The sequence below is a fragment of the Bactrocera neohumeralis genome, chromosome 4 (assembly GCF_024586455.1).
Source record: "Bactrocera neohumeralis isolate Rockhampton chromosome 4, APGP_CSIRO_Bneo_wtdbg2-racon-allhic-juicebox.fasta_v2, whole genome shotgun sequence".
Taxonomy (NCBI): domain Eukaryota; kingdom Metazoa; phylum Arthropoda; class Insecta; order Diptera; family Tephritidae; genus Bactrocera; species Bactrocera neohumeralis.
In genome coordinates this window covers 24,905,320-24,929,862 of record NC_065921.1, presented here as the reverse complement: position 1 = coordinate 24,929,862, position 24,543 = coordinate 24,905,320, and the positions used below count along the sequence as shown (strand labels likewise).

General features: G+C 35.4%; 2 protein-coding genes and 1 long non-coding RNA gene across 9 annotated transcripts in view; 1 reads left to right on the top strand and 2 right to left on the bottom strand.

The window, feature by feature from the left end:
• Positions 1 to 251: 251 nt before the first annotated feature.
• On the bottom strand, positions 252 to 7,940 carry LOC126757314 (acidic leucine-rich nuclear phosphoprotein 32 family member A). 3 transcript variants are annotated; one of them, XM_050471117.1, is made up of 9 exons: positions 7,609 to 7,940; positions 6,926 to 7,535; positions 3,862 to 4,025; positions 3,580 to 3,792; positions 2,522 to 2,622; positions 1,907 to 2,254; positions 1,773 to 1,837; positions 1,476 to 1,707; positions 252 to 1,411 (listed from the first exon to the last, which is right to left on the bottom strand). In XM_050471117.1, the coding sequence occupies exons 2-9, from the start codon at positions 6,971 to 6,973 to the stop codon at positions 1,362 to 1,364; spliced, it is 1,221 nt and encodes a 406-aa protein (XP_050327074.1). In that variant the 5' UTR covers positions 6,974 to 7,535; positions 7,609 to 7,940; the 3' UTR covers positions 252 to 1,361. The 3 variants fall into 3 exon arrangements, with proteins under 3 accessions (XP_050327074.1, XP_050327073.1, XP_050327075.1); XM_050471116.1 differs by lacking the exons at positions 6,926 to 7,535; positions 7,609 to 7,940 and adding an exon at positions 4,189 to 4,362; XM_050471118.1 differs by lacking the exons at positions 1,907 to 2,254; positions 6,926 to 7,535; positions 7,609 to 7,940 and adding an exon at positions 4,189 to 4,362.
• Positions 4,425 to 5,820, top strand: LOC126757330 (uncharacterized). The gene is made up of 2 exons (XR_007666722.1): positions 4,425 to 4,795; positions 4,858 to 5,820. It is a non-coding gene; the product is annotated as an uncharacterized LOC126757330 (long non-coding RNA).
• Positions 7,941 to 10,856: 2,916 nt separating the features above from the next.
• Positions 10,857 to 24,543, bottom strand: part of LOC126757301 (uncharacterized) — a 427,179-nt gene continuing 413,492 nt past the window's right edge. For all 5 annotated transcript variants that reach the window (XM_050471088.1, XM_050471089.1, XM_050471090.1 and 2 more), the window contains one exon: positions 10,857 to 16,465. In XM_050471088.1, coding sequence (XP_050327045.1) covers positions 16,359 to 16,465 — 107 coding nt within the window. In that variant the 3' untranslated portion in view covers positions 10,857 to 16,358. The remainder of the gene's footprint in view (positions 16,466 to 24,543) is intronic.

Here is a 24,543-nt window from a genome sequence, read left to right as displayed (position 1 = left end):
ACGCGAATTAATGTATTAGCTGTGAACAAGAACCAAGTATACTTATAACTGCAGCAACATAAACTCTTTGTTATGATGCTTTGATTGTGCAGCGTGAGAGGGTGATGTGCTAAATAAAAGCAAAATAGTTTCACCATTGTGAAAATCAAAGTTTTATGCATGAATGTACGCAAAGGCTTATTTAACATGTAAAAAGTACTTTGAGCTAACTGCAAAAACCAAAAAATGGAAATAAAAAAAACAGGCAAACGTCTTATTTAAGGAAATAGTTGCTTATGCATTGCTCTCTTTTGCTGTTGTTGGTATGTATGTATACATATATATTAATAAACTTACTGTATAAGTAACTAATTAATGCTACTAAACAATAAACAATTTTTTTTGTTTTTTATTATTAATACGCCGGCTGGTGTTACTTCTTACCCGGTTATTTTTCTGCTTGTTTCTTTTGATTTATTTGTAATTACCCAACAGCTCTACAGCTAAGACACTGAAAAATGTTCATTAGCACATCCTTTACAATTCATTTCACTTGCAAAAATTACTATTGTCCTTAGCTGTTAGGCAAATTTCTTTTATGATTTTAGGATATATATTTTTGCAGTGTGGTTATTGTTGTTGGTGTTTCTAGAGGTTGTACAATTTGCACTTCATAAAATTTCCCTTTTCATGCCATCGTTGAATTGTTTTTTTTTCTATTTTTTTCATTTCTTTCTTCCTTATATAGGTCATGCTTAAAATAATCACTATTTTAATAACTTTTCTTCTTTATAATAATTATCATGCACTCTTTTTTTACTAACATTCTGATTTGCCATGCTGTTTTTTTTTTTGGATGCTGCGCCACCGCCAAAAACATTTCCATATGCGTAAGTATATGTGTTTGCCTTTGTTGACGTTTGCATCAATTGTTTGGCTTTCGATTTCTCTCTTCTTTTTTTGTTCTATACCTACATACAAAGTTTTTTCGCGCCACCAAAATGTTCTAATATGCATAAATATTATATTTTTTTTTGCTTGTTGCATGTGGTTGGTTGTTATTGTTATTTTGTTGTTTTAATAGTAGTAGTATGTGTGTATGGTTGCTGCTATTTCATGAAAATCTATAGTAATTTTTTAATGATAAATATAAACGGCGTGTTTACAATATTTATTGTATTACTTGAATCTTTCAAACTTGCTGCTGGCTTTTTTGTTTGCGCTTCTCATTAATGTATAAACTGATATAGACATGTGTTTTTTTTTTTAGTTGTGGTTTTTGTTATTATATCTTTCTTTGTTAAATTAAAATTGTAGAAAAACGTTAATTGGATTTTTGTAAACAAATGCTACGATGATGCGTCGTCATTATAAAGCACTTTTTAACCGTCGTGCTTTCTTTTCTTTCCCCGAGCCTGCGGTTCCTCCTCTTCTGTTAACAAAAAAAAAAAACAAATGTTAATTTGTAGCCTTGTTCTAGGCACAAGTGTACTCACCTGCAGCGCCATCAGCGGTAGCGGTATTATTTGCTTCAGCGGTTTCTGCTTTTGCAGCGGCGGAATTGGATGACGATTTTTCCTTGCCTGCTTTACCCTTAGCAGACGCATTTCCCCCCTCTCCTTCGCCATCCTCATCACTATCATCGTCATCGGTATCCTCAAATTCATCTTCAGCTGCATTCTCTTCATCCCATTCAGAGTTATCCTCTTCCAGATCTTCATTATATACCTACAAAAAACAAAATTTATTTAAAATTATTGTATTAAACAAATAAATATTTATTGAGTGCTTACCTCTGATAACGAAACATCAGATGTGGATACATACGAGCTGGCATAGTCCTCCTCATCGCAGGAATCTGCAATCAAACAAGCACAGAGTTCATAAATTAATTAAAATATGAACGTTACTGTTTAGAAATGCTTACAAAAAGTGGCATTTGCCAGATTAAGTATCGCTAAAAACCAATAGAGTATAAGAGCAAAAGGCAATGGTGGTGCATTCGCTGTTTCAGCATCCGTTGGCTTGGCCACTATTGCATCTGTGGACTGAGATGCCGTGGATAGCTTATCACAGTTAGAACTTGTTGCTACATCTTTCAACTTTATTTCCTTCAATAATTCATCTAAGTCATCAACTTCGTCAACAGTCTTTTGATTTTTCGCAGCAGCAGTGTTGCCCTGAAGCTGTTTCTTTGCCTTTACACGCTGCTCAAACTCTTCCAACTCATCCAAATCAATTTCAATACCATTTAAACAAAACGCTTTTTGCGTGTCTGAAAATGTTGGTAGTTGGGATGAGTTTTTTGTAGTTTTTTATTTTTTGCGTTTACAACTTTATCTTAAAATTTTCTAATTTAATGTATTATGAGCGTGAGTGTGCAGTTAAATATGATGACCAATGAAAAAGATCCTATGAGGAATGTCTCCTATACTAAAGTCCTTTGATTTTTAACAATTCTTTGCAAAGCCCAGTATGTTTACGTACACCCTGCTGCTTAAATTCCATCCACATTTATTTTTGAAAATATTACTGCACTTACCTTCTTCTTCGCCATCGTCGTCACCATCGTCCTCGCCATCGTTGCCGTTAACCTCGTCATCATCATCTTCTGAAGGCGCTTCCACATCGTTCGCATCAAAACTAAAGCAATTAAAAAGGTGGTAAAATGTTATATGTATATAAAAACACCATAGACTAAAGTGCCCTCGAGGCGATCAAATAATTGAATCAAACATTTTTAATAGCCTTGACAGATTGCAGCGTTAATCCGGATTAACTGCGCACTGAACCAGATCCAAATTCCAAAACCCAACGGCAGCTATGCGGGTTTGAAACTCTCGTAAACAGCTGATTGTCATTTTTTTAATATTTTCAATGAAAATGGATGGAACAAAAATATTGCGCTTGTTAGCCGACTAATATTTACAAAACAATTGTTTATTATAAAAACATATCAACACGTTATTTTTAAAACTGCATAATATAACATCACAATATAAAACTTCTCGTTTTATTATTGAAAATTTGAAAAACAGCTGTCAGTGTTGTTTGTTTCTTCATTCACAATAGATTAAAATTGACCACATTTAACAACGTTGCCAATGAAAATGCAGCCAACCCTTTAAAATTTTGAGTATTAAATGGGAGTTAGAAACGGAGTTATCTTCACTAACTTCTGAATTAATCCGGATTAATGCAATTTTATAAGGAGATTAAAGATTGATTAAATGTATCGGAATCCATTCGCAACAAGTTACAATAATCGGTTTTGCTGGATATTTGTAAATCTGCGAGAAGATTTCCATGCGTAAACTTATTACGCTGTGTGTACCAATTTTTCATCCTCTCTGCCTTTTTCTTTTTCAATTTATTATTCTTCTTTTTCATTAGAATTGCAGCACATGCCAATAACAGATAATCATCATCCGACGATGACATTATAACCGTACACTACAAGCTCAAAACTAAACTGATGTTTGGCGTGTTTATTTGATCGTTTGTGGGCAAAACACGAGTGAAGAACACTAACACATATGCACTGTTTGACGCAACTTTTTGATCGTCTCCACTGCACATAATATCATGTCGTCAACTTACCCATCCAGGAATTTCAAAGATTTCAACATTTCGAAAATCTTCTCTCGGTAATTATCAATTTGTGTTGCTTCGTTATTAAACAAATCCAAAACAGCAAGTTGTTTGAATTCCTCTAAAGGTTTCAGTGTTTCCAGATCCTTAATTTTATTGCCCGACAGGTTAAGGTATTGTAATTTGGGGCTTGTAGTCAAGTAGTTGAGGCCATTTGATATTCTGTAAGTTAAATAAAAATAAAAAAATAATGATATATATTTTATGTAAAAATTTTAGTTTCAAAATTACCTGTTATCGGAAAGTTCGAGTTTCTTTAGATTGGGCAACTTGGGGAAACCTTTTAGTGTGGTTAAACCAACATTGATTAAGCTCAACGATTCGAGCGCAGTGTACTCATCTGTAAGGCCCACAATACTTGTACTCCGACAATTATCCAGATTTAAATCTGTGATCTAGAATGGAAAGTTACATATAAAAATATGTTAATAATATTTTAAGTGATATAATTCTAATATCTATTTATTTTTTTTCTGTACTTTTAACTTAAATTCTGCAAAAAAATTCAAAAGTAGAAAAATAAATGCAAAAATCAACACGCGATTTTTCATAGCATACCAGAAATGTTAACCAGCGAGAAGTGCGCCGAAAATAAAGAAAAGCAAACCAAAAAAAAAAAAGAAAACACAAAGGAAACAAACATAAACTGAAAAGTGCGCTATTACAAACATGGCGCACATACAGCTGTGTTCCAATGCCAAAACGTGCCACCAACATTTCTATAAAACAGCCAAAGAACGATTGACGTTCCATCCACACAGCGTTGCATTCAGCACACCAATTACGTATGCTTTGAATGTGGGTGAATTGAAAATCAAAATGTGGTATGGCGAAAGCGAATGTTATAGCCAATTTTGCCCCAAATAGCCCCAACGCAGCAGGCGCAACAAAGATGAAAATAGTTGCACTCGAGCAAGCGTTCATAAATGACCGACCGACCGCCTATAGTGCGTCGCGTTGTGAGTGTGTGAACGCAAAATATACATCATAAGAAACACAAAAGAGGGTAAAAAAAAAACGAGCAGCGCATACAAGGAAAATCGATTATGGCAAGAAAACCGCAGCAACCTGTCGACAATTTAACAAATGCAACGCTATGTGGACAATATTTAAAGCTAATACAACATTAAAAACAATGAGAATGCCCACAACCAGTTAAAGAAAGGTAATAAATTTGCTCAAGATAATTTGGTAATGCAAATCAAGAGTTTATGTAATTCTACAAAGAATGTATGAAGGTATTCTGTTATCGCCGAACCAACAAAAACCAAGATGGCAGCGAATATGGAGTATACGGCGAATTGCATAGAAGAAAGAATGGCGGAAATTGTGAGATACACACGGAATGGCATACATACATACAAACATATGTATACGCGGAACGAACTATTTAGAAAAAAAGAAATGTCAAGCTATTTTGTTACAATAACAAGAAACAGCGTAGAGCAAATTTAACAGTGCAACAGTAGTTGGTATGTTGTCATTAGCATTGAATAACACACAAGCCGCCAGCATACATATATTATTTCATTTATGTATATGTAAATATTCTACACTAGTTGTTGCTTCCGTTCTGCCAATACAAGCAATTTGCAACACCACCACCACTAATTATCTGCTTCGACATAAATTTGAAATTTGACGGCGTTATGCCGCGACTTGGTGTACTGCTATATATTTGACCACTGCGGTGGATCCATAGATAAGTAATGGCGCTGTGTTTTCCTGATAAATAAAATAGCAGCGTTGTTTTCTATCAAAATGTCCTAACAACCGCGCAAGTATTAAGAGGCGCCAACTTAATGTAGGACTTCGTTTCACTTGTCGCCAAGGAGCACAAATTTTAATTTTCGATCAGCTATAGATGTGTTAGTTTGATTTTGAGAAATACTGAAAATGCAAAAAATTATAGAATACGCTGACCTTTATTTGTGCACAAAGTCATTATAAAAAAGCGTTCAACGGCCGAAGCACGGCTGTACTACCCTTTATATGTTCATTTTTTTAGAATAAAAGGGTATAAAAGAACTTTAACTTGGGTTTATCGATCAGTTGTATGGTCAGCTAATGCTACTGTGGTGCGATTTGAACAATTTGTTGAGAGATTATAAAGCAATCTTGACCAATAATCTAAGTCAAATGTTAAGATACATTGTCAAAAAAAAATAAATAAAATACTTCTCCACACAAGGCGTTTGGTTTGACTGATCACTCTGTATGGCAGCTATGTATATCCATAGCAGTTCGTAACCAAGAAGGTTTTCATAGTTTCAGATCGATATCTCAAAAAGTATGGGAATAGTTTTTGGGTATATAAAATATACCAGGGAATTACTGAACTATTCCTAATAGCCACAAACGGTTCGTTGTCCAGCACCAGAAGATAATTTAGATGAATTTAGTGATTCGCACGACATATGCTTATGAACTTTAATTGGTTGAACGAAATTTCCATAGGTACATAATCAATACATACAGACATTTCGGTTTCTGCCAATGTGTATAGCACTCTTGTATTATCGCATGGGTAAACCTAACCTTATGCATTTTGTTAACGTTACTTATAACTTCATTACCTGAAACAAATTCACTTTTTAGTTTGTGTCAAAGACACTGGACAACTAAATTATTTAAAAATAAACAAATAAATGCCGCCATCAACGTATGAAAAGCAGAAAGTGCTCTATACGTGACTACATTGGCAACCCTCGGGTAGCCTAATGCGTTGTTACTGCTGAAAAGGTAATATTCACATATGCCTACACACTGTACGCCCTGTATGTGTACGTGTATGGATGACTACACGTGTGTGCGTATGCGGTTCCACACGCGCGTTTATTTGTATGTTCAATGCGCACTCATGGCAGATTAATTTTTTCGAGACAAATTAATTTCCTTTGATATATGTAAGTTCGATCCGTGTTGCTGCTGATATTGGTGACGAGAAGACTGTATGATGAAAAACAATGTTGCCTGTACACCCTGTGCTGATATTTGGGGAACATGCACCCAATGCCTAACCCTTCCGACAACCTGCTGTTGCAGTCACTAAGCTATTTTCTTATAAAAGTATAAATGGGGATGCCAAAAGCATGGCTAAAAACAAAGGGAGGGCGGCAAAGCCATACGCATATAACATACATATGTATATTAGCGCACACAGGAACTTGGCGTTACTTTGGACGAAACAAAATATAAGGTTGGAAATGAATACACTAACAAATAGGCTAGCGCGTGAGCTATTACGAAGGGCAGTAAACATACAAAATTATTAATTAATTTCAAAAGTGCTTACCTGATTCGCTTTACGTGCGCGTCTTTCCAGTTCTATTCTCTTTTCCATTTTATATTTTTATTTTTTGAGTTTTCTTCTGATGCACTAGTCTCACTTTTTCACAAGTAATTCTCAGCTGCTGTTGCAATTTCAGCTCCTTTTTAATGAAACAATTACACACTTGATTTTTCGGAATTTCTGCGTTGATATTATCAAATGCAGCTTCTTGTCGCGCCTATTGCTTTTTCTGGTTTTTAACAAATTTATATTTCAATGTTAAGCACTGTCACACACCGTGTAGTCGACTTGAAAATCTGAATGTTGTGCTCCTTTGCTGCTGCTGCTGTTGGCTTTCCTATAGTTGTTTTCTCCCCCACACACACACGCGCGCGCTGCGCTGCGTTAACTGCCAAGACGGGTGTATGCGCCAATAAAACAAAATGCAAAAAAGAAGCACCAAAAGCAGTTGTCGACCGCTGTTGCTGTTACTGTAGTCGACGTTGTTGTTGTTGCTATAATAGCTATTGACTCGCCTCCTGTACTCTACTCTGTGTTCTTCTGGTGGTCGTCGTCGTCGTCGCCGTCTTTGTAGGCTCTATATTTGCTTTCGCCTGCCTATACGCGTTGTAATCTATTGCAAATTTTGCGTTAACGTAATAATTCACTTCTTTTACTTGACAAACACACAAACAAACTTTGCTTACCTGTACAAGAACGACGGCCGCTTTATAGCAAAACAATTTTTACGCTATTTCTTTAGCAAACTAAATTTACTAGCTTAACATGCGAACACTGAGCGCTTCAGAAATTTTTCTGGCGCTTAATCAGCTGCGTCAGGATTTTTGTCTGTTTTTCAAGATATTTTCTATACGCAAATTCAACTTGAAACTTATCTGCACTTTTCCACGCTTTTCTACTACTGTTGGCTGCTGTTGCTGCTGCTTCTTTTGATTTGCCTTTTCGTCGCTTCGTAGGTTCGCAATTAAATCGCCGTGCACAGGGCTGCCAATATCAGTTGAATTCGCCTGCTACGTACTATTTTTTGAAACTTGTTGTAATTTATATTACTATTTGAGGTTATGTTTTTAAATTTTATTGAGTTACGTAATAAAGCAACAAAACTTTGTTTTTAGCAAAGTACATATGAAAAATATTGTTTTATTTTCTATTTGATTTATATGAAAAGGTGAGTTGGTAATAAAATATTTGTTATTTAAATGGATTTCTATGTCACATGCAGCACATATAAAAAAAATAAATTTATTGGGTTTTTTGTGACACAAATAAAAAAAAAAACAATTAAAAACTACTTAATATATATAGGTATATATAATATATATACTTACGTGTTTAACAACATGTAAAATTTGTATTTCATTAAGAAAAACCGCCGAGCTTGGCAACTCTTCTTCTATTCGCTTTAGTTTCTTTCAACCCGTGCGATACGGCAAATTATTAACACACATACAACCCCTCATATACGTTTTCAATGGTAGCGCGGCCGTGTCAGTTGATTGTTTTTTTACTCTACATCCTCTTATTCATATTCATTTTTCAAGTTTTCATTTCACATCGTTTCATTTGGCATTAATTCGATTTTTTTTGCAAATGCTGCTTAAGATTAGCCGCTTACACCTGCTACAATCAATTTTCTCCAGCTTTGCTTTTTTGCCCCACCATTACATAACAGTTATTGTTGGTAAGCTGAATTTGGTTTTTATTGTAGTTAGCGTTTTTAAAAATTTCTCTTAACCTCAAAACCGCTAATTTCATATGCATTTGTTCCGGTTTTGAAGAAAGTGATTTTGGCGCAAATTGCGTTTTTGCTTCAATTCCATTTTTTCTACGTTTGTTCCACCATTGGAATTTGTTTCGTTATTGTAATTTCTATTCTGTTTTGTTTGTTCCATTATTGCGGGTTGTCTGTGTTTTTTTGTTCTTTTTTCTTGCGGCGAAAATGTTTCTGAGCGCGTTCGGCAAGTTAGTAGAACGTAGGGTTGCTTTGAGCAGTTTTTACTTGTAACGTTACATAACGACTTTTAAATGAAATTTTAACGTGTGTTGCAATTTCAAATTTGAATTTAAATATGCTAAAGCAGGGTTGTATTTAGTGCTGCCTTTTTTGCCTTTTTGTAGTTAATATGCAAACAGGGTTTAACTATAATTTTTTCAACTCTTAAAAATGTGCAGTGATTATTTTTAGTTAGCGCTTCATATCAATTGCTGCATCGCTGTCTCCTAACCCTTTTTGCATCCTACTGTTTGGCGATGCACTTGCAGTACTGCCAGATTTCTGGAAAGCGTTTGCTTTAACTAAAACAGCATTATTTGTTTTTGCTATTTTCTTTCGCAAAGCTTCCATTTGTTGCATAAACTAAATGCAGTTTTAAGCTATTTTTAAGACTCTTTTCTCACAATCAATATAACCTCACTTTTGCAAAATAAACCGAAAGCAGCTTAAAGCTGCTCTCTTCTCACATGCAATCTAACCTCACTTTTTTAATCTCTGTTTAAGATTCTCTTCTTAGAAACAATCTAACTTCACTTTTGCCGCACAAACCAAAAGCAGTGTTAAGCTCTTTTTAAGACTCTTCTCACAAACAATCTAATCTCACTCCTTTAGCACAATTTTTATATTTACTTGCCTCATTTAAACTGCACTATTTTCCAATTGTAAATAAAACACTTATATTTTTTTTGTATTTTTTTGTAATTAAATCAGTTACAAATAATTCTTTTTTACTGATTCTACGCGCAGGTGTCCATCTTTATTTTTTCTTTATTTCTGTTTTATGCATTAACATTTATTATTAATATATAATCTTTATTTTTAATACGCTGCATGTTTTGTATTTGATTTCTTTTAAGTATTAAGATTGTTTACTCTTCTTTATTCTTTACTTAGTTTAGTCATTTAGCAACAGTTAACATTTAGAATTACTTTTGTGTGTGTCCGTTTGTCATTTGCATTTGCTTTGTTTGTTTTGGTTTTTAAACTGGCTATTCAATGTACTGTTATTACAATAGTTAATCATAATTACATAATAATTAATGCTAATTTAGAGATTTCCTTGTTTCAGTTTATTTGACATTTTACATATCAGTGACCGTTACTTTTTGCATAAAAGCTAAACATCCTCCCCACTTATTTATTGTTCTGCTGTATTTTATTAGATTTGTTTTTTTTCTTTTTTTTTTAATTTTTCGTTTCATACAACACTTTTGTTAATTTATTTAACAATATATTTTATAAGCAGAATTCTGGCATTTTCAACAATTTTAGACTTCTGTCAGCTCTGTTAAGCGCATACAGTTAGTTTTGCCTGTTTCTTTAGCATTTTTCTAGCTATAAACTTTTCTCGTCTCTCTTTTTGTAAACACTACTATTTGCTTTAACGTTCGTTTGTTTGCTATTTACAATGATTCGCTCAATTGCCTACTGTTGTATCTACTAGTTAAATCGAACACAGCTTCATACTTAATTGAGCAAAAGATTGACAAATTAGTTAAGTCTCGCGTCTCGTAGACTTCTTTGTATTTATTTTGTTAATATTTCATTACATTTTCAATGATTTTTTGAACATATGCAATTAATATGCAATTACACCAAAAATTTTCACTTCAAGTACAAAGTAATAATTTTCTGTTTAATTTGGAAAAAATAATTTCATTTCCAATTTTGAATTATTTCCATTTAATTTTTTAATTTTACTAATTTAAAGCTTTTAATTCAACACTTAATAAAACCATTTAAGTATTATTTCTTGACATGACCAACTGACACATTTTGTTGTTACTACATACACAGTTTTAATAACAAATTATTTTGCGCGTTAATGCAATCAATAATTGTTAAATTTGTTTAAATCGTTCTTTGCTAATTTTTGTTATTAAATAAATTTTTTATAATATATTTTTTTATATTAACAACACGTATTTTCATGTGTCCACGTTGTTTGTGTCACGATTTTTAAAGTTTTTTTTATTAATTTAATTTTTTTTTTATATGATGCAGACTCTTTGCAAGTACTCCTAGTAGTGACAGGCACAATCTCATGCAAAAACATTTTGTCTAATTTGCTTAATTTTATGCAATATTCGTAATTTACTTACTACAATTACGTTTGCAGCCATGCTATTGCCAAAATCCGGCCTCATCTCATAAGAAACTAATATTTAACATTAATAATGCTGCAACTTTTAATTGCATTTAATTACTTTAAATTAAATTAAAATTAAAACCTTTAATTAGCACTAAATCATAGATGTGGTTGAATAATTTAAAAGCTTTGTACGAAAATCAAGTTGGCAACCACCTGTTGCCGTCAGCACTGTCATGCCTGATTAGCATAGTTTCTTTTTTGAGCGCGTTCCGCCGGAAACAACGCTTGTGTTAATAAAACTAAATTATCGTTAAATAAAATTGTAAATTATCGCTAATTAATGTGTTTATAATTAAGTTTATACAATTTAACGCATGTGCAAAGAAGTTAAGGTAAGCACACCGTCAAAATCGTTAGCGAAAGCAGCGCAATTAGTTAAAGTGCTACAAGCAGCGCAGTCGACGCTGCCCGCTGTTGGATGTTACTTATTTGCCAATTTTCATCAAGCATATTGTTTCAAAAGAATTTATCTAATTTATTTTGTATAATTTTGTGCATATAATATACGCGATTTGTTATTATTATTATTAAATTAAGAAAGCTGCGCATTCAAAGTAACGCAATTGGTTAAAGTGCTACAAGCAGCGCAGTCGACGCTGCCTGCTGTTGGATGTTACTTATTTGCAAATTTTCGTCAAGTAAATCGTTTTAAAAGAATTTATTTTGTATAATTTCTGTATATAACACACGCGATTCGTAATTTAGTATTAAATTAGCAATTAAATAATCTGTGCACATTTATTTGATAAACTTGAATGGAAAACTCCAATTTCTAACGTCTTCAACCTCTGCCGACAGCAACAGCAGCAGCGCTGTAATAAATTTTTTTAATCAAAAATTAAATTAACATAAAGCATTAGCAAATATTGAAGTGAATAATGCAATTAGTTTGTTCGTATGTTATAGTTTGTTTAAAGCCATGGCCAACTACGAATTCACTCGCAGCGTCTATGCCCTGCACTTTCTTCTTTGATTTTTTATGCGTGTTTTTTATTAATCCTAATAGTTTACAAAACACTACGTATATTTTATTAACTCGCCTGTCTTTTGCATTAAATTAAACAGAGCAAAATTTTGCCCGAATAGTCCAATGTTTCACTTTATACTTATTAATTTGAAACCGCCAGTGTAAATGCTAACGCATAATAAAATAAACGTCATCCAAAGCATTAAATTAAAAACAGGGTGGTGGCAAGGAATAATTTTGTACATAATATAAAATTATTTATCTTATAAAATATAATGGAAAAAGTATTAGTTTTCAAAATGTTTTTTTGCAAAGTGACACCAATATATATTTTTAAATGTTAATAAATGCAAAATAATAAAATAAAAATTTATAAATCTTAATAAATGCAAAATAAGAAAATAAAGTGATTTTAACTTTAAAAATCAAATAAAATCTCTTTTGTGAAATATTCACAAATGATGTGTGGATTAAGTTTTTATTTTCATATTTGTGTATTGTTACAAAATTTTCGAAATATGGAATAAAAATTATGTAAGTAAAAAAATAAAATTATAGAGAATTAAGATAATCGTACATTAAAAATGATAATATACTAAGCCACCCCGATAATTAAGTATTTTTTTTTAATTCACTTTTTTTCTTATTTGCATTCGATTATACAAATTTCAAAGTACCATATTTGCAACAATAATAGTTATTAACGGAATTCTACTAAGCTACCTTACAAGTAAAAACACACACCAAAACTTTTAAATAATTTTTTACGCTAAAGTTATAAAATTTTGTCAACATTTTCCTCAAACCCTACACTTTCAAGTTTCAACTGTTCTAAATAAATTAATTGTCTCATATTTGGGCACTTCCTGTGTATAACGGTATCCTCACAGAGTGCTTTTATGCAGCGAATGCATTACTGCAACCAACAGCTGATTTTGGCGATATTCATCATTTCCTTTTGATCGTACTTCGGCGTCGGTTACTGCAAATTTTTAATTTGTTTAATAAAATCTGTGCGTGTTTGCTTTGAAAGTGTGTAGTATTTAGTTTTTTAAGCAATAAGAGTAAAGTGCTTGTGTGTTTAAATGGAGACGTTATGTTTTGTACGTTTACTATTCGCTTCTTGGAAAAATTTGCATTTTACAATTGTTAACCCTTAGTGAAAGTGGACTATTCTACGTAAAAGTTGCTAAAATGTAATCTTCTTAAATTTAACCGGAGATTAATGTCGAAGAGCATCCGTTTTAACGAATTTGAAATGAAAATGCTTTATTTCTGGTGCAAAATAATTCCAATGCCACATCGGTTGTGTGATAGGTAAGGAGCACCAAGCAACGTCTTGGAAGTCTTATGTTAATTAGGTGGCTACAAATGTAATATTTGCATCGTTTAATGAGAATTTGAAAATTGCAATTTCAAATTAATGTCACTGTGAAGGGAAGTGTATAAAATAGGTAGTTGAAACTTGAAAGTGCAGCGGTTCCTTCATTGTACATAGTTTTTATGCACATTTGTACATATATATACGTACATTAATGTGTTTATTTTTCTTTTTTTTTATATTTTGCTAGGCGCTTGTTACGTTTTATGTTCGTTATGCAATGTTACCGCTAATTATTGTTAATGATAAACGTTTTACTGCAATTACTTACATACATACATAACTACAACTATTGAATATCGTATTTATTGCACAATTACAAATAATACTCGTTCTATTGTTACTATTAGGTTGCTTAGTACTTTCATCGATTTACTATATTTTTTTATTTAGAGTACAGGTAATACGTATTTTATTGAATTTTACGTAGCATATTCCCTGTGTTTTCATCAATCAGTTATATTTGTGTTTATTAAGTTTTATTTATTTAATGTGTATTTTTAATTCCTTTTTTATTATTTTTGTTTATTTTTTTAGTATTGTTATTTTATTTATTTAAATTATTGTAATTTTCATACTACTGCTTTCAACTACCTTTAGCACTTAAAAAATTCGATTTTCCTTTGTTTTTTATACATATTACAAATTTTACGTTACATAATAATACACAAAATTTTCGGCAGATAAACTGCTACTTAGGATACTAATTTGTTTTACATATTTGTTAATAATCAGTTATTTACCTACTCATACAAGTGAGTAGGTAAACGCAATAGTTTGCTCGTTTGGCCCAAACAAAAACACAATCTGCTTGCATTAGCTCTCAGGCAAATTGCCATGCTCAACTTTAAACATTTGCATTTTATAATTTATTTATACTATATATTTCATATCTATTTACAATAACAATGCTAATATCATAACACAATCTTCTTTTTGCAGGTAGGTACTCATACGGGGACATAAGGCGGCGGTTGAGGGTAGCGATCCTTGGAGGTTGCAGGTGTTTGATTGGTGGCATTCCATTTTTATGGGGAGAGTGATATTCACAAGAAATTACACATACAATTAATTATGCAATATTTACAAACGCGTACGGTACTCGAAGAGAGTTTGTGCATGGTGAATAACAGAAAAAATTATCGGACGAGTGATGGTAAAAATAAAGTGAATATAAAAGTCATTACAGCAGTTGCGCGTCATCATTACAGTTTTCCGGTGAAGTGATGTTTTTGAAATTGTATCTCTTGCGGTGAGTGTTTTTCGAAATTTTTAGTTGAGCATATTATAATTAACCTTGAAAGTTTTAATTTATTGATTTGTCGGTTGCCTAAATCTTGCGGTAAAGCAGTCTCCTTACGTAATTGTAATTTGTCGAGCTTAAACTCAAATTAAAAAAAACTTATTTTGGTGTTATCTCACTATTGCTGTGACCTACAAGCTTTTGTTTTCATATTTTTTTTGTAAAAAAAAAAACTTTTTCATGTGCGAAATACGTTTAGTCCTCGGCTGAGACCTATTGTGCGATCATTCCAATCTCAGTTAGCTCCAACACAGTTATTTTTCTCAGTAAAGCAAACGAAACCACCGAATTATTTCGCCTTAAAATTAATATTTTTTGAAAACAAAGGCTGGAAAGAATTATTTTTTTTGGTTCCAACACTGATTTTGTTCGAAGTAAAACAAAGGAAATTACCGACTTTTTTCGATTTTTGGCTTAAAGTTAATATTTTTATCAAAAATTATATATTTTTAAACTACCACTCAACCACCACGAAATGCCAAACATTATGCTCGCTTGTCCAAAAGCTTATATTTAAAACACTCGTTTTTTTAATATGCAAACCCCGTTTACATCGGGGATTTTCGCTAACCATCAATACAATAACAACAGTGCACGAACGCTTATCTAATAGTTTTTACAATTTCGTCGCCGGATGCGCAGATTGACTGTCATAAGGTCTAAGCAAATATGGAAGTTTCCATTTAGTGTGCTGAAAAGTGCCTTGGGTCCAAGGCTCGTTTGACTTTGTAGTTTTGTACCATTTACGGCCTTAGCAATTGAACGCGTTGCATAACTGCAACGATGTTGCACGTATGACAGTGGTTATTGTTGTTGTTGGCGACTACGTACACCTTGCAACAGAGGTGACTCGTTAATTGATGTGCCTTGGTCCATGTTTTGCGCCAAGCAAGCGACAGCAACAAAAGTACAGCCGCGCACCAAAATCGCTGCCCAGCCGATAGACTGACACACGTTAACGGTGTGCGATGCTACAAAATTTGTGCGAACATTGAAATTGACAGCTGAGCTGGCAAAGCCGCCTGTTGCTGCGACGCATCTGGCTGCACTTGCTGGTGTTGCTGCCGCCGTGTTGCAAGGTGTGTGGCAAGTGAGTGCGGCGCATGCATGCTGGTCGGCTTTGTAGTGCCTGCTGCACCCTCCAACATTGCACTCTGCATCGGTGCAACTCTGCGTCTCCTTACACCCCTCTTTATTGGCAAATCGTCTATTGCTTGCGCCTCCAACGCTTTGCCGTCGAGCGCTTTTGTGTCAGCCGGCTCGTAGGTGGCTTGGGCGCGATTCGCATAAGCCGCCAGCGATGTGGATGCTGCCGTAAATGTGGTTGTTGCTGCTGCACCGCTGTATATGCCGTTCTTAGCAGCAGCTCTACTGCTGCCCTCTTCTATTTCATTGTTTTTGTTGTCGTCGTCGATTTTTGGCTTCTCTTCAGCGAAGCGTGCCAAGTAGTGCACGAGACCACCGTTCACGTAACCGAGCACTGCGCCATCGTTTTGTAGCTGCTGCTGTTCCTCTTGCTGTTGTTGTTGTTGCAGATGCAGTTGCTGCGCTTGTGTCTGCTGCAATGGCGGTTGCTGGTGTCGCAACAGTTGTGGTGGAAACTCGAATTTTCTACTACGCTCCGCTGAATCGCCGTTGTGTTATGGAATTTGTTGTAATGCCAAATGCGCCGCTGCTTCCGTTGCGTTTTTGTTGGAGCGCGCACGATCCAGCGACTCCTTGAGTAGGCGTTCACTCTCTTGGCGTACTATACGTGCGTGAGTAATAGCAAATGGGAGAGAGAGGGGAGAAAAAGAGAGCAATGTTAGTTTTGAGGGTAAATAATTGGTCAAGGTTCATTATGCGTTTATTGAAAAGGTTAACTCAAATTGAAAACAAATAATTAATAGGTTGCACCGTCGTATCTTACGCATTCGAGCTGTTCTTTTTTTTTGTGTGTTATTCTCTTATTTCTTATTATCTTTTTACTTTTGGGGCGGGAATGTACACTTTCGTTGTTCACAATCACTTTTTTCTCTAAAATTTGGCTTTCGTTTGTAGCTTTTTGTTTGAACTGCGATTGAAGTAAATGCCTGTTGATGAGTCCTTATTAACTCTCATCAATCCAGACTATTTACTTTAAGCACAGTTTAACATATTTTGCGAAGTGAAATAATTATTTAATATTAAATTTGGTATTTTTGTGTTTCTTATGCAAGTTATGACCATGAAAGTTAAGTTTCAGTTAATAACAAAGGTAAAAGTTTCAATTAAAATATTAGATACAGAAATAAGCTTAAATTGATAACCCAATCCTAAGTGAGATAGTTTTATATCGTACGGTGGCTGTATGATATAGTAGTCCGATCTGAATCAGGTTCTTTGTAGAATATAGTCGGACGAAAGTTTGCTCGACGATTGGAATTTAAGTAAGCTCTGCCTAATTCACAAACCGGGATCTGTGTCAACTACCGTGGGATAAGACTCCTCAAAATAAGGTTCTATCGAGCGTATTGTATGAACAATCAACAAACTGATTGGACCTTATCAGTCTGGCTTTACACCTGGAGAACTGACCAACTGACCAACTGGACATTCAACAACTGATCATCATGCGACAAATCTTGGAAAAGACCCGTAAAAAGAGAATCAACACACAGCAGCCTATCGTCGATTTCAAGGCTGCTTTTGACAGCACGAAAATAGCTGCCTTTATGCCGCGATGTCTGAATTTGGTATCCCCGCAAAACTGCCACGGCTGTGTAATATGTAATATGTGCAATACCAAAAGTTTCGACAGGATCGAGAAGGACCTCTCCGAGCCGTTCGTTAGGCCTAGGCTAGGTTTCAGACTAGGCCACTTCCTACCGTGCGACTTCCTGAATCTATTGCCTGACTACACTTGTAATCTCCAAGTGAAAACAAGGCGGGACAGACGGACATGAACAATGAGGGAGATCGGGTAGTTCTCAAAAGCGTTCAGTACTCTGCAACAATGTTCAAAAAAACAATGCTCCAAAAACTCATTAAATCATGCCCGCGTCATGGTTCCATATCTTCGGTCCTATTTATATACATATGTATGTATCCTTTATAGGGTTTCCGAGACCTTCTTCTGTTAAAAATTTGTGTTAAACTTAATATACCCTCTTCGGAGTGTAATATCTGTATACATACTTCTTTCCAATCTACTCCTTCCTATTTGTTTGTCGTATGTTCTTCAAAAATTCGGTAAAATAAGAGAGAGATTTTTAAGCTCTAAAAGATTTCTAATCCTATAGGGCTTTGAAGCTCATTTTTATTCAGTTCGAAGTTTTGCGGTCAAGCTTAATTAAAACCACCTATTTATAAAGAAACTCATAAATAGTAAAGTATATAACTTCAGTGGTAAGAGCTTTTGATAAGCTTTGTAAGCTCTAAGCGATCTCTAGTCCTACAGAGCTTTGAAGCTCTTCTAATTGACTCGCTAAAAAGTTTGCGAAGGCTCAAAAATGAGAGCTTTTAATTATCTTTCTATTCTTTGAAGCTTATCTAATTAAGTGTGATATTTTGCGATCAAGCCTAGAGACTCTTTACAAAAAAATTCTGATTTAAAGAAGTATCAAGCTTCGAGTATTATAGCTTTGGTTGAGTCAGTATACAGCTTTCCGGTCAAGTTTAATTAAAATAGATTTGCTATATACACTAAAGTATTGAAATATGAAGTTTCGGGAACGAAAGCTTGACTTCGGACCCTTCTAGTTTGCTTAGAATTTTCAAATGAGAGACTATTCATTAAGCATAGTATTGAGATGGTAGACAACTTCCGTATCCGTATTTTACCACAACCACCCAACCAGAGAAAAGGCTTCAATATAAATGTTTGTGGAATTGGATCTTTTGTGCAAGCTGGAGCTTTTTTATAAGTACATATTCGCAAAAGGAGCGCAACTAAAACGTTTGACATAAAATTGAGTTCACAAAGGCATTGCTGCCAATACTTGTGTACAATGTAAAAACTGCTAAAAAGCTCCGCTTAAAAGCTCCTCGAGCTTTATTTGCTTTTTAAGTGCGCGCATTTGTAAACTATCATAGAAATTGCAAATTCCGCAATAAATGTGTTATATCACTCGTATTTACTTCACTTAAATATGTACAAACCCCTCCTGCACTATCTAACCCCCCTTCCGTGCATCCGGAGCAGCGCTCAAAATTAATTTGCACACTTTCCATGCTGTTTGCTTTCGTGTCGCCACATCAAATAACCCATACAAGTACAACAACAACAACAACTATTAGAAAGTGACGTGTAATAAAATGTCCAATAACAAGAACAACAACAACGACACTTTCACAGTTACACCACTCAAGCGCGCAGCCTTATAAAGTGTCACAATTGCTGCTGCCGTCGCTGTGGCATGCAACGAGCACGTCAATACGGTAACCATTGCAAAATCACACACACACACACACGCAACGTGTGTGCATACAAATTACTGAAAATTTAATTAAAAATTTGTTTGCACACGTTGTTGGCAACGCCGCCGAACGCCGGGTAAAGCACAAAAGCCGAACTGAAAACTTCCAACAACCAAGCGCCAAGCCCGACAAAGTAACGAATAAAAATTACCCCAAAATAGCTAACAAAGTTAATCATCAAGCTAGTGTGGCGCGGGGTCCGGTGTGCGGGGTTGACAACGCGCCACCAGATAACGGCAAGCAAAAAGTGCAGCGTGTTGCATAAAACCAGCACACCCAAAGCTGGTGAAAGAGTTGAAAAATGCGCACGACAAAGTTGCCACAATGGCGAATTTTTCGCATAACGGTGCATGGCAGCAGGGGCCGAGGCATAAAAGCCATCATTTTTAGCTTTATTAATTTCATATGCCACAGCAAGGGCAGTATTTGACAAAAGTATGAAGCGCAGCATGAACATATTGGCTGGCTATGTAACCAATAGCCTTGAAACAAAAAATTCAAAAATCAAAAACAAAAAAGTCCCATACAAAAAGTTGGCTAAATATTCATAGTAATCAGTGTAACTTTCGTCTGCACGGGTTTTGCTTGTAATTTCAGTTAATTCAATTAGATAAATAGTGGCAGGAAGCCGCATATTTGCACGCCAGCAATGCAAAGGAGCAAACTTTTGCTCGTGGCAAGCTGTTGGATGGCTGCTTGAAGGCTGAGCGTTGCATGAAGCATGGCGCATGGAGAATGGTTGGATTGGTGATGCTGGGATTGAGCATGCTTGGATTGAGGATGGTTGGATGGTTGAACGGCTTGCTGTTGGTTGGCTGGTGGTTGCCTGAATTGCTAAAGCTTGGCAGCTTCGTCGTCGTCGTCGCTTCGCTGCCAGCCATTGTGTGCAAGAGTGTTGTTAATTTGTTTGTTTTGTGCTGCTCGAAGTTGTACTTCAAAGTTGAGTGGCGTGTAAACATGCAACACCACATAGCCACACTATCATAGGCGCACATTAGTACATGCACACGCACACACAGACACTCTCGCGCATGTGTAATAGTTTTGTTGCCTTGCAAACTTGCCACAATGGTCGACGTCGGCTGCCAATTTTCACTCAATTATACTTTTTCTTGCGGCCAAATTGGTTTAAATGGCTTAAACTATTATGAAGACAAGTCAGGCAAGCAGCCAATGTGCACTGTGCCGCGCTTGTACACTTGTGTGCCACAATGTGGCAACTTTATGCTGTATGTTTTGCGCCTCCCACACACACACACACGTCCTGAAGCATGTATACATCTACACCTATCTCAAAAAGTTTGTGTGTTCTTGCGCCGGCAGCAGTTTTGTGGCTTTGCATGGCAGTTTGTGTGCTTGTGTGCGTGTTTGTGTTAGTGCCATTGTTTCTTAAAGACTTTAAGCCTCACTCGGTCGTCGAAGTTTTACTTCATATTGTTAAGTGATTTTTCTCACTGTTATATTTGTTATAGCATATTTGTAGTTGCATTGCGGTTTGTGGTTGGTGGTTGATGGTTTTGTGGCGGAAAACATGTTGAAAGTGCCAAAAATGAAAGTGGTGCGAAGTAAGTGTATTTGCATAGTTTCGGCATGCAAAAATATGATAACAATATGCTTGAAATATTTTAGAAATTTATATGTAGTTATATACATATATCCATACATATGTACATACATTTGTAACATTTTGTTTTTAAGTGATATGGAACTTTTGCTTCAAAGAAAACACAGGCGAATGTTAAAACGCCAAATTTTTAGTCTTTAATAATTCGTAAATTTTATGGCATTTAATTTTTGAACAAAATTGTGGAGAATTATCCCGCCATTGAGTTCTATAAAGGCCACTCTAACAGGTCATTTGAAAAATCGCGGCCTGGCACATAGATGGCGCTACCAGAATTAAATCCATATAATTTTTAGTTAGTCTGAACCTTGAAAAGGCGCTTGTATGAATTTCACAGCTGTCGGAGCATTACTTTGTGAATTATATCATTTTAAGTGAAGCTACTTTTGTTATTGTGAAAAAAATGGATAAAAAGAAATTTCGCGTGTTGATAAAATACTTCCTTTTAAAGGCGAAAAATATAGTTGTAGCAAGAACTTGGCTTGATAGCGACGATCATTTCACTCCGAACTCCAATCGACAGTCCTCCGAGTAGACTGCAAACGATGTTGAAAGCGTGAAAAACGCAACAGTTGGCTGTCAAGGTTATAACGTGTGTATCTTAGGATGCGCATTGAATAATGTTAATTGACTACCTTGAAAAGGGAAGAAACAGCGAATTTTGCATAGTGTTATTGAATTGTTTGCCGGACGAAATCGCCGAAAACGGCTGTCAGAGAAAATGATGTCCGTGAATTGGGCTCCGAATTGCCTCCGCATCCACCGTATTCTCCAGATCGGCCATAAAATCCAATAAAAAGTAGTTTAACGGGGTCAAAACATTTAAGCTATTGTAAGGGGTGATCCTGCGTTGGTCATGTCAAGCTGTCTTGTTATTTTTGTTCAGTGTTGTTTGGCATTTCATCATGGAAAGTCTTATGTCTGAAAAACGTTTAAAATTCGTTCAAATTTATTACGAAAATTCACGTTCTGTAAAGAATGTGTTTCCCGTATTTTGTTCAACTTATGGTCAACATAATCGGCCTACTATTCGCAACACTATCACCCATCTTAAGACCCAGCCAAATTTTGTTCAGCGATGAGGCATATTTCAGGCAAAGAGTAACCTGAACAGATTCAAAAGCTGCCATTTCATCTAAAAAAAACGGTTTGGTGTGGTTTGTGGGCCGGTAGTATTATCGGTTCATATTTCTTCAAAAATGATGTCGGTCGTCAATGGCGACCCTTATCGTGCCGTGAAAACCTACTAATTGATGACTGAAATTGAAACTCGTGATGTTGGCGGTATTGGTTTCAACAAGACGGCGCCACTTACCACACATCGCATCAATCAAAGGATTTATTGAGAGAACACTTCAGTGAGCAGATAATTTCACGTTTTAGGTCGATCAATTGGCCACCAAGATCATGTGATATCGCACCTTTAGACTTTTTCCTGAAAAGTTTATGCGGACAATCCCGATTCAATTCAGGCCTTGGAGCAAAACATTACGAGTGTCGTTCGCCAGTGACCAGTCGAAATGCTTGAACGAGTCATTGAAAATTGAACTCAACGGATGGAACTTCTGAGACGAAGTCGCGGCCAACATTTGAAAGAAATGAATAATCAAAAAATAATCATAATAATCATTTCCCATTAAATTTGAAGTTTCTGCGATTTTTCTTTAAAAAAGTAGGAAACCTTGAAAGGTATCGCCCTTTAAATAGTATATGTATAACGTGAAATCGTATTGATCTGTTTCAAGTAGTACCAAAGTTGAGCCGGACGTTCCAAGCATACATATGTACATACATATATTCGTCATCTGCAGATTTTCTATAGATTTCTACAGATGATATAATAATAAATAATATAAGGTATTTCATTAACAAATAAAATCTTTTTAATGTCCTCTTCAAATGCCTTCGAGTATTTCATGAAATTCTTTATTGATTGTAAAATCATGTCGAAAAGTTTTCTATTGAAAATCATAAGAAACAAGAAAACTAAAAAGAGCTAATAATAGAAAAATTGCGTTGGTTAAAATTGGCTATTAACACTCTTTCAGTAAAGTTTCACACCACAATAACCGAAGCAAAGGAAAATCTTCTCGAATTCACACTTCGTTCAACACATTTTCACCTGCACAAAATCGTCATGAAATAAATGGAAAAGCAAAAACACACCCACTCTAAGGCATACAACAAACTATAATATTTCGAGTGCCGGTGACATGCAAGCTGATGCTCTACACCTGCCCCGCTGGGCACCGAACCGAGTCGACACCGCAACACTTTTTAGGGAAAAACTTTTACCGCACCATTAAACACTGCCACTCAAAAGTGGATGGACAAAAGCAAGCAGAGATACACAACGAAGGACATCACGAGACGACGACATTACTGCAACCCTAACTCACTCTCGCCCGCGACCCGTATATCTTCACCGTTTTGCGCACTCGCGTGTAGAACATTTGACTTAAAAGGTACTTAAGATGCAAAAAAGTTAAAAGCACGACAAAACATCAAAGGAGTATATGCCAAAAATTAGCAAAAGCAAAACAAAACCAAAAAGGAAAGTAAAACAAAATAAAAGAAAAAGAAACTGAATGAAAGTAAGAGAAACAAAACAAAAAGTAAAGAAAACCGAAACAAGTAGCAACAAAAACCAGCTGTCCTGCTAAAAACTATGACAAAGTTGAGCAAGGTATGCAGCTAGAAACGAGAGTTGGAGCACAGATTCCCAACAGCGTAACTGTCAAGCAAAAACTCTGTTGTTGTTAACAACAAAAAGTGAGCTGAGAAACTTTTAAATAAAAAATTAAAATCTATTCATGCAACTTGCAGCATACAACTTTTGTCAGGTGATTTTCACAAAATATTTAGAATTGCAGTGCTTTGGTTAAAAGTAGACACTCTTAGAGAGTGGTTAGGCAGCTGCTTAGGTGAAGTTGGCGCACTTTTGTTTTAGCATTTTAGCATGGTATTGCAGTTGGTCGAATCATGTGGTAAGGAGAGACAATGCGCCATTTCCATTGTGTTTATGAGTTCAAAGAATTTTTGTGGCGACTTTTTATTGCGGAACAATTATTGAGATGCAAAAGATTACATACGGATCGACTTGGCGCATTTAACGTCTAGATTTTATATTAAAAGCGTACAAAATACAGCTTGTGCAAGAACTGAAGCCGCTCGAGCTTCCCAAGCGACATCGCTTTGTTCTAGAGCTCATAAAAAGTTCCATGAAGATCTGACGTTTTCGAGCCAAATTTTTTTCAGCGAGGAGGCCCATTTCTGGCTCAATGTATATGTAAACAAGCAAAATTGTCGCATTTGGGACGAAGAGCACCCTGAAGAGATTCAAGAGCTGCCATTTCATTCAGAAAAAACAACGGTTTAGTGTGGTTTGTGCGCCGGTAGAATCGTCGGTCCATATTCACATGTCCAAAAATTATGCAGTCAGAATGTAACCGTCAATGGAGACCGTTATCGCACCATGATAAACAACTATTTCATAACTGAAGTTGAACCTCGTGATTTCGGCAACATTTGGTTTCAACAAGACGGCGCCACTTCCCACACATCGCATCAATCAATGGATTTATTGAGAGAACACTTTGGTGGTCAGATAATTTCACGATTTGTGCCGGTCGATTGGCCAACAAAATCGTGTGATATAATACCGTTAGACTGCTTCCTGTGGGTATATGTAAAGTCTAAAATCTATGCCGATAATCCCGCATCGAATCAGGCCTAGAAGCAAAACATCATGCGTGTCATTCACC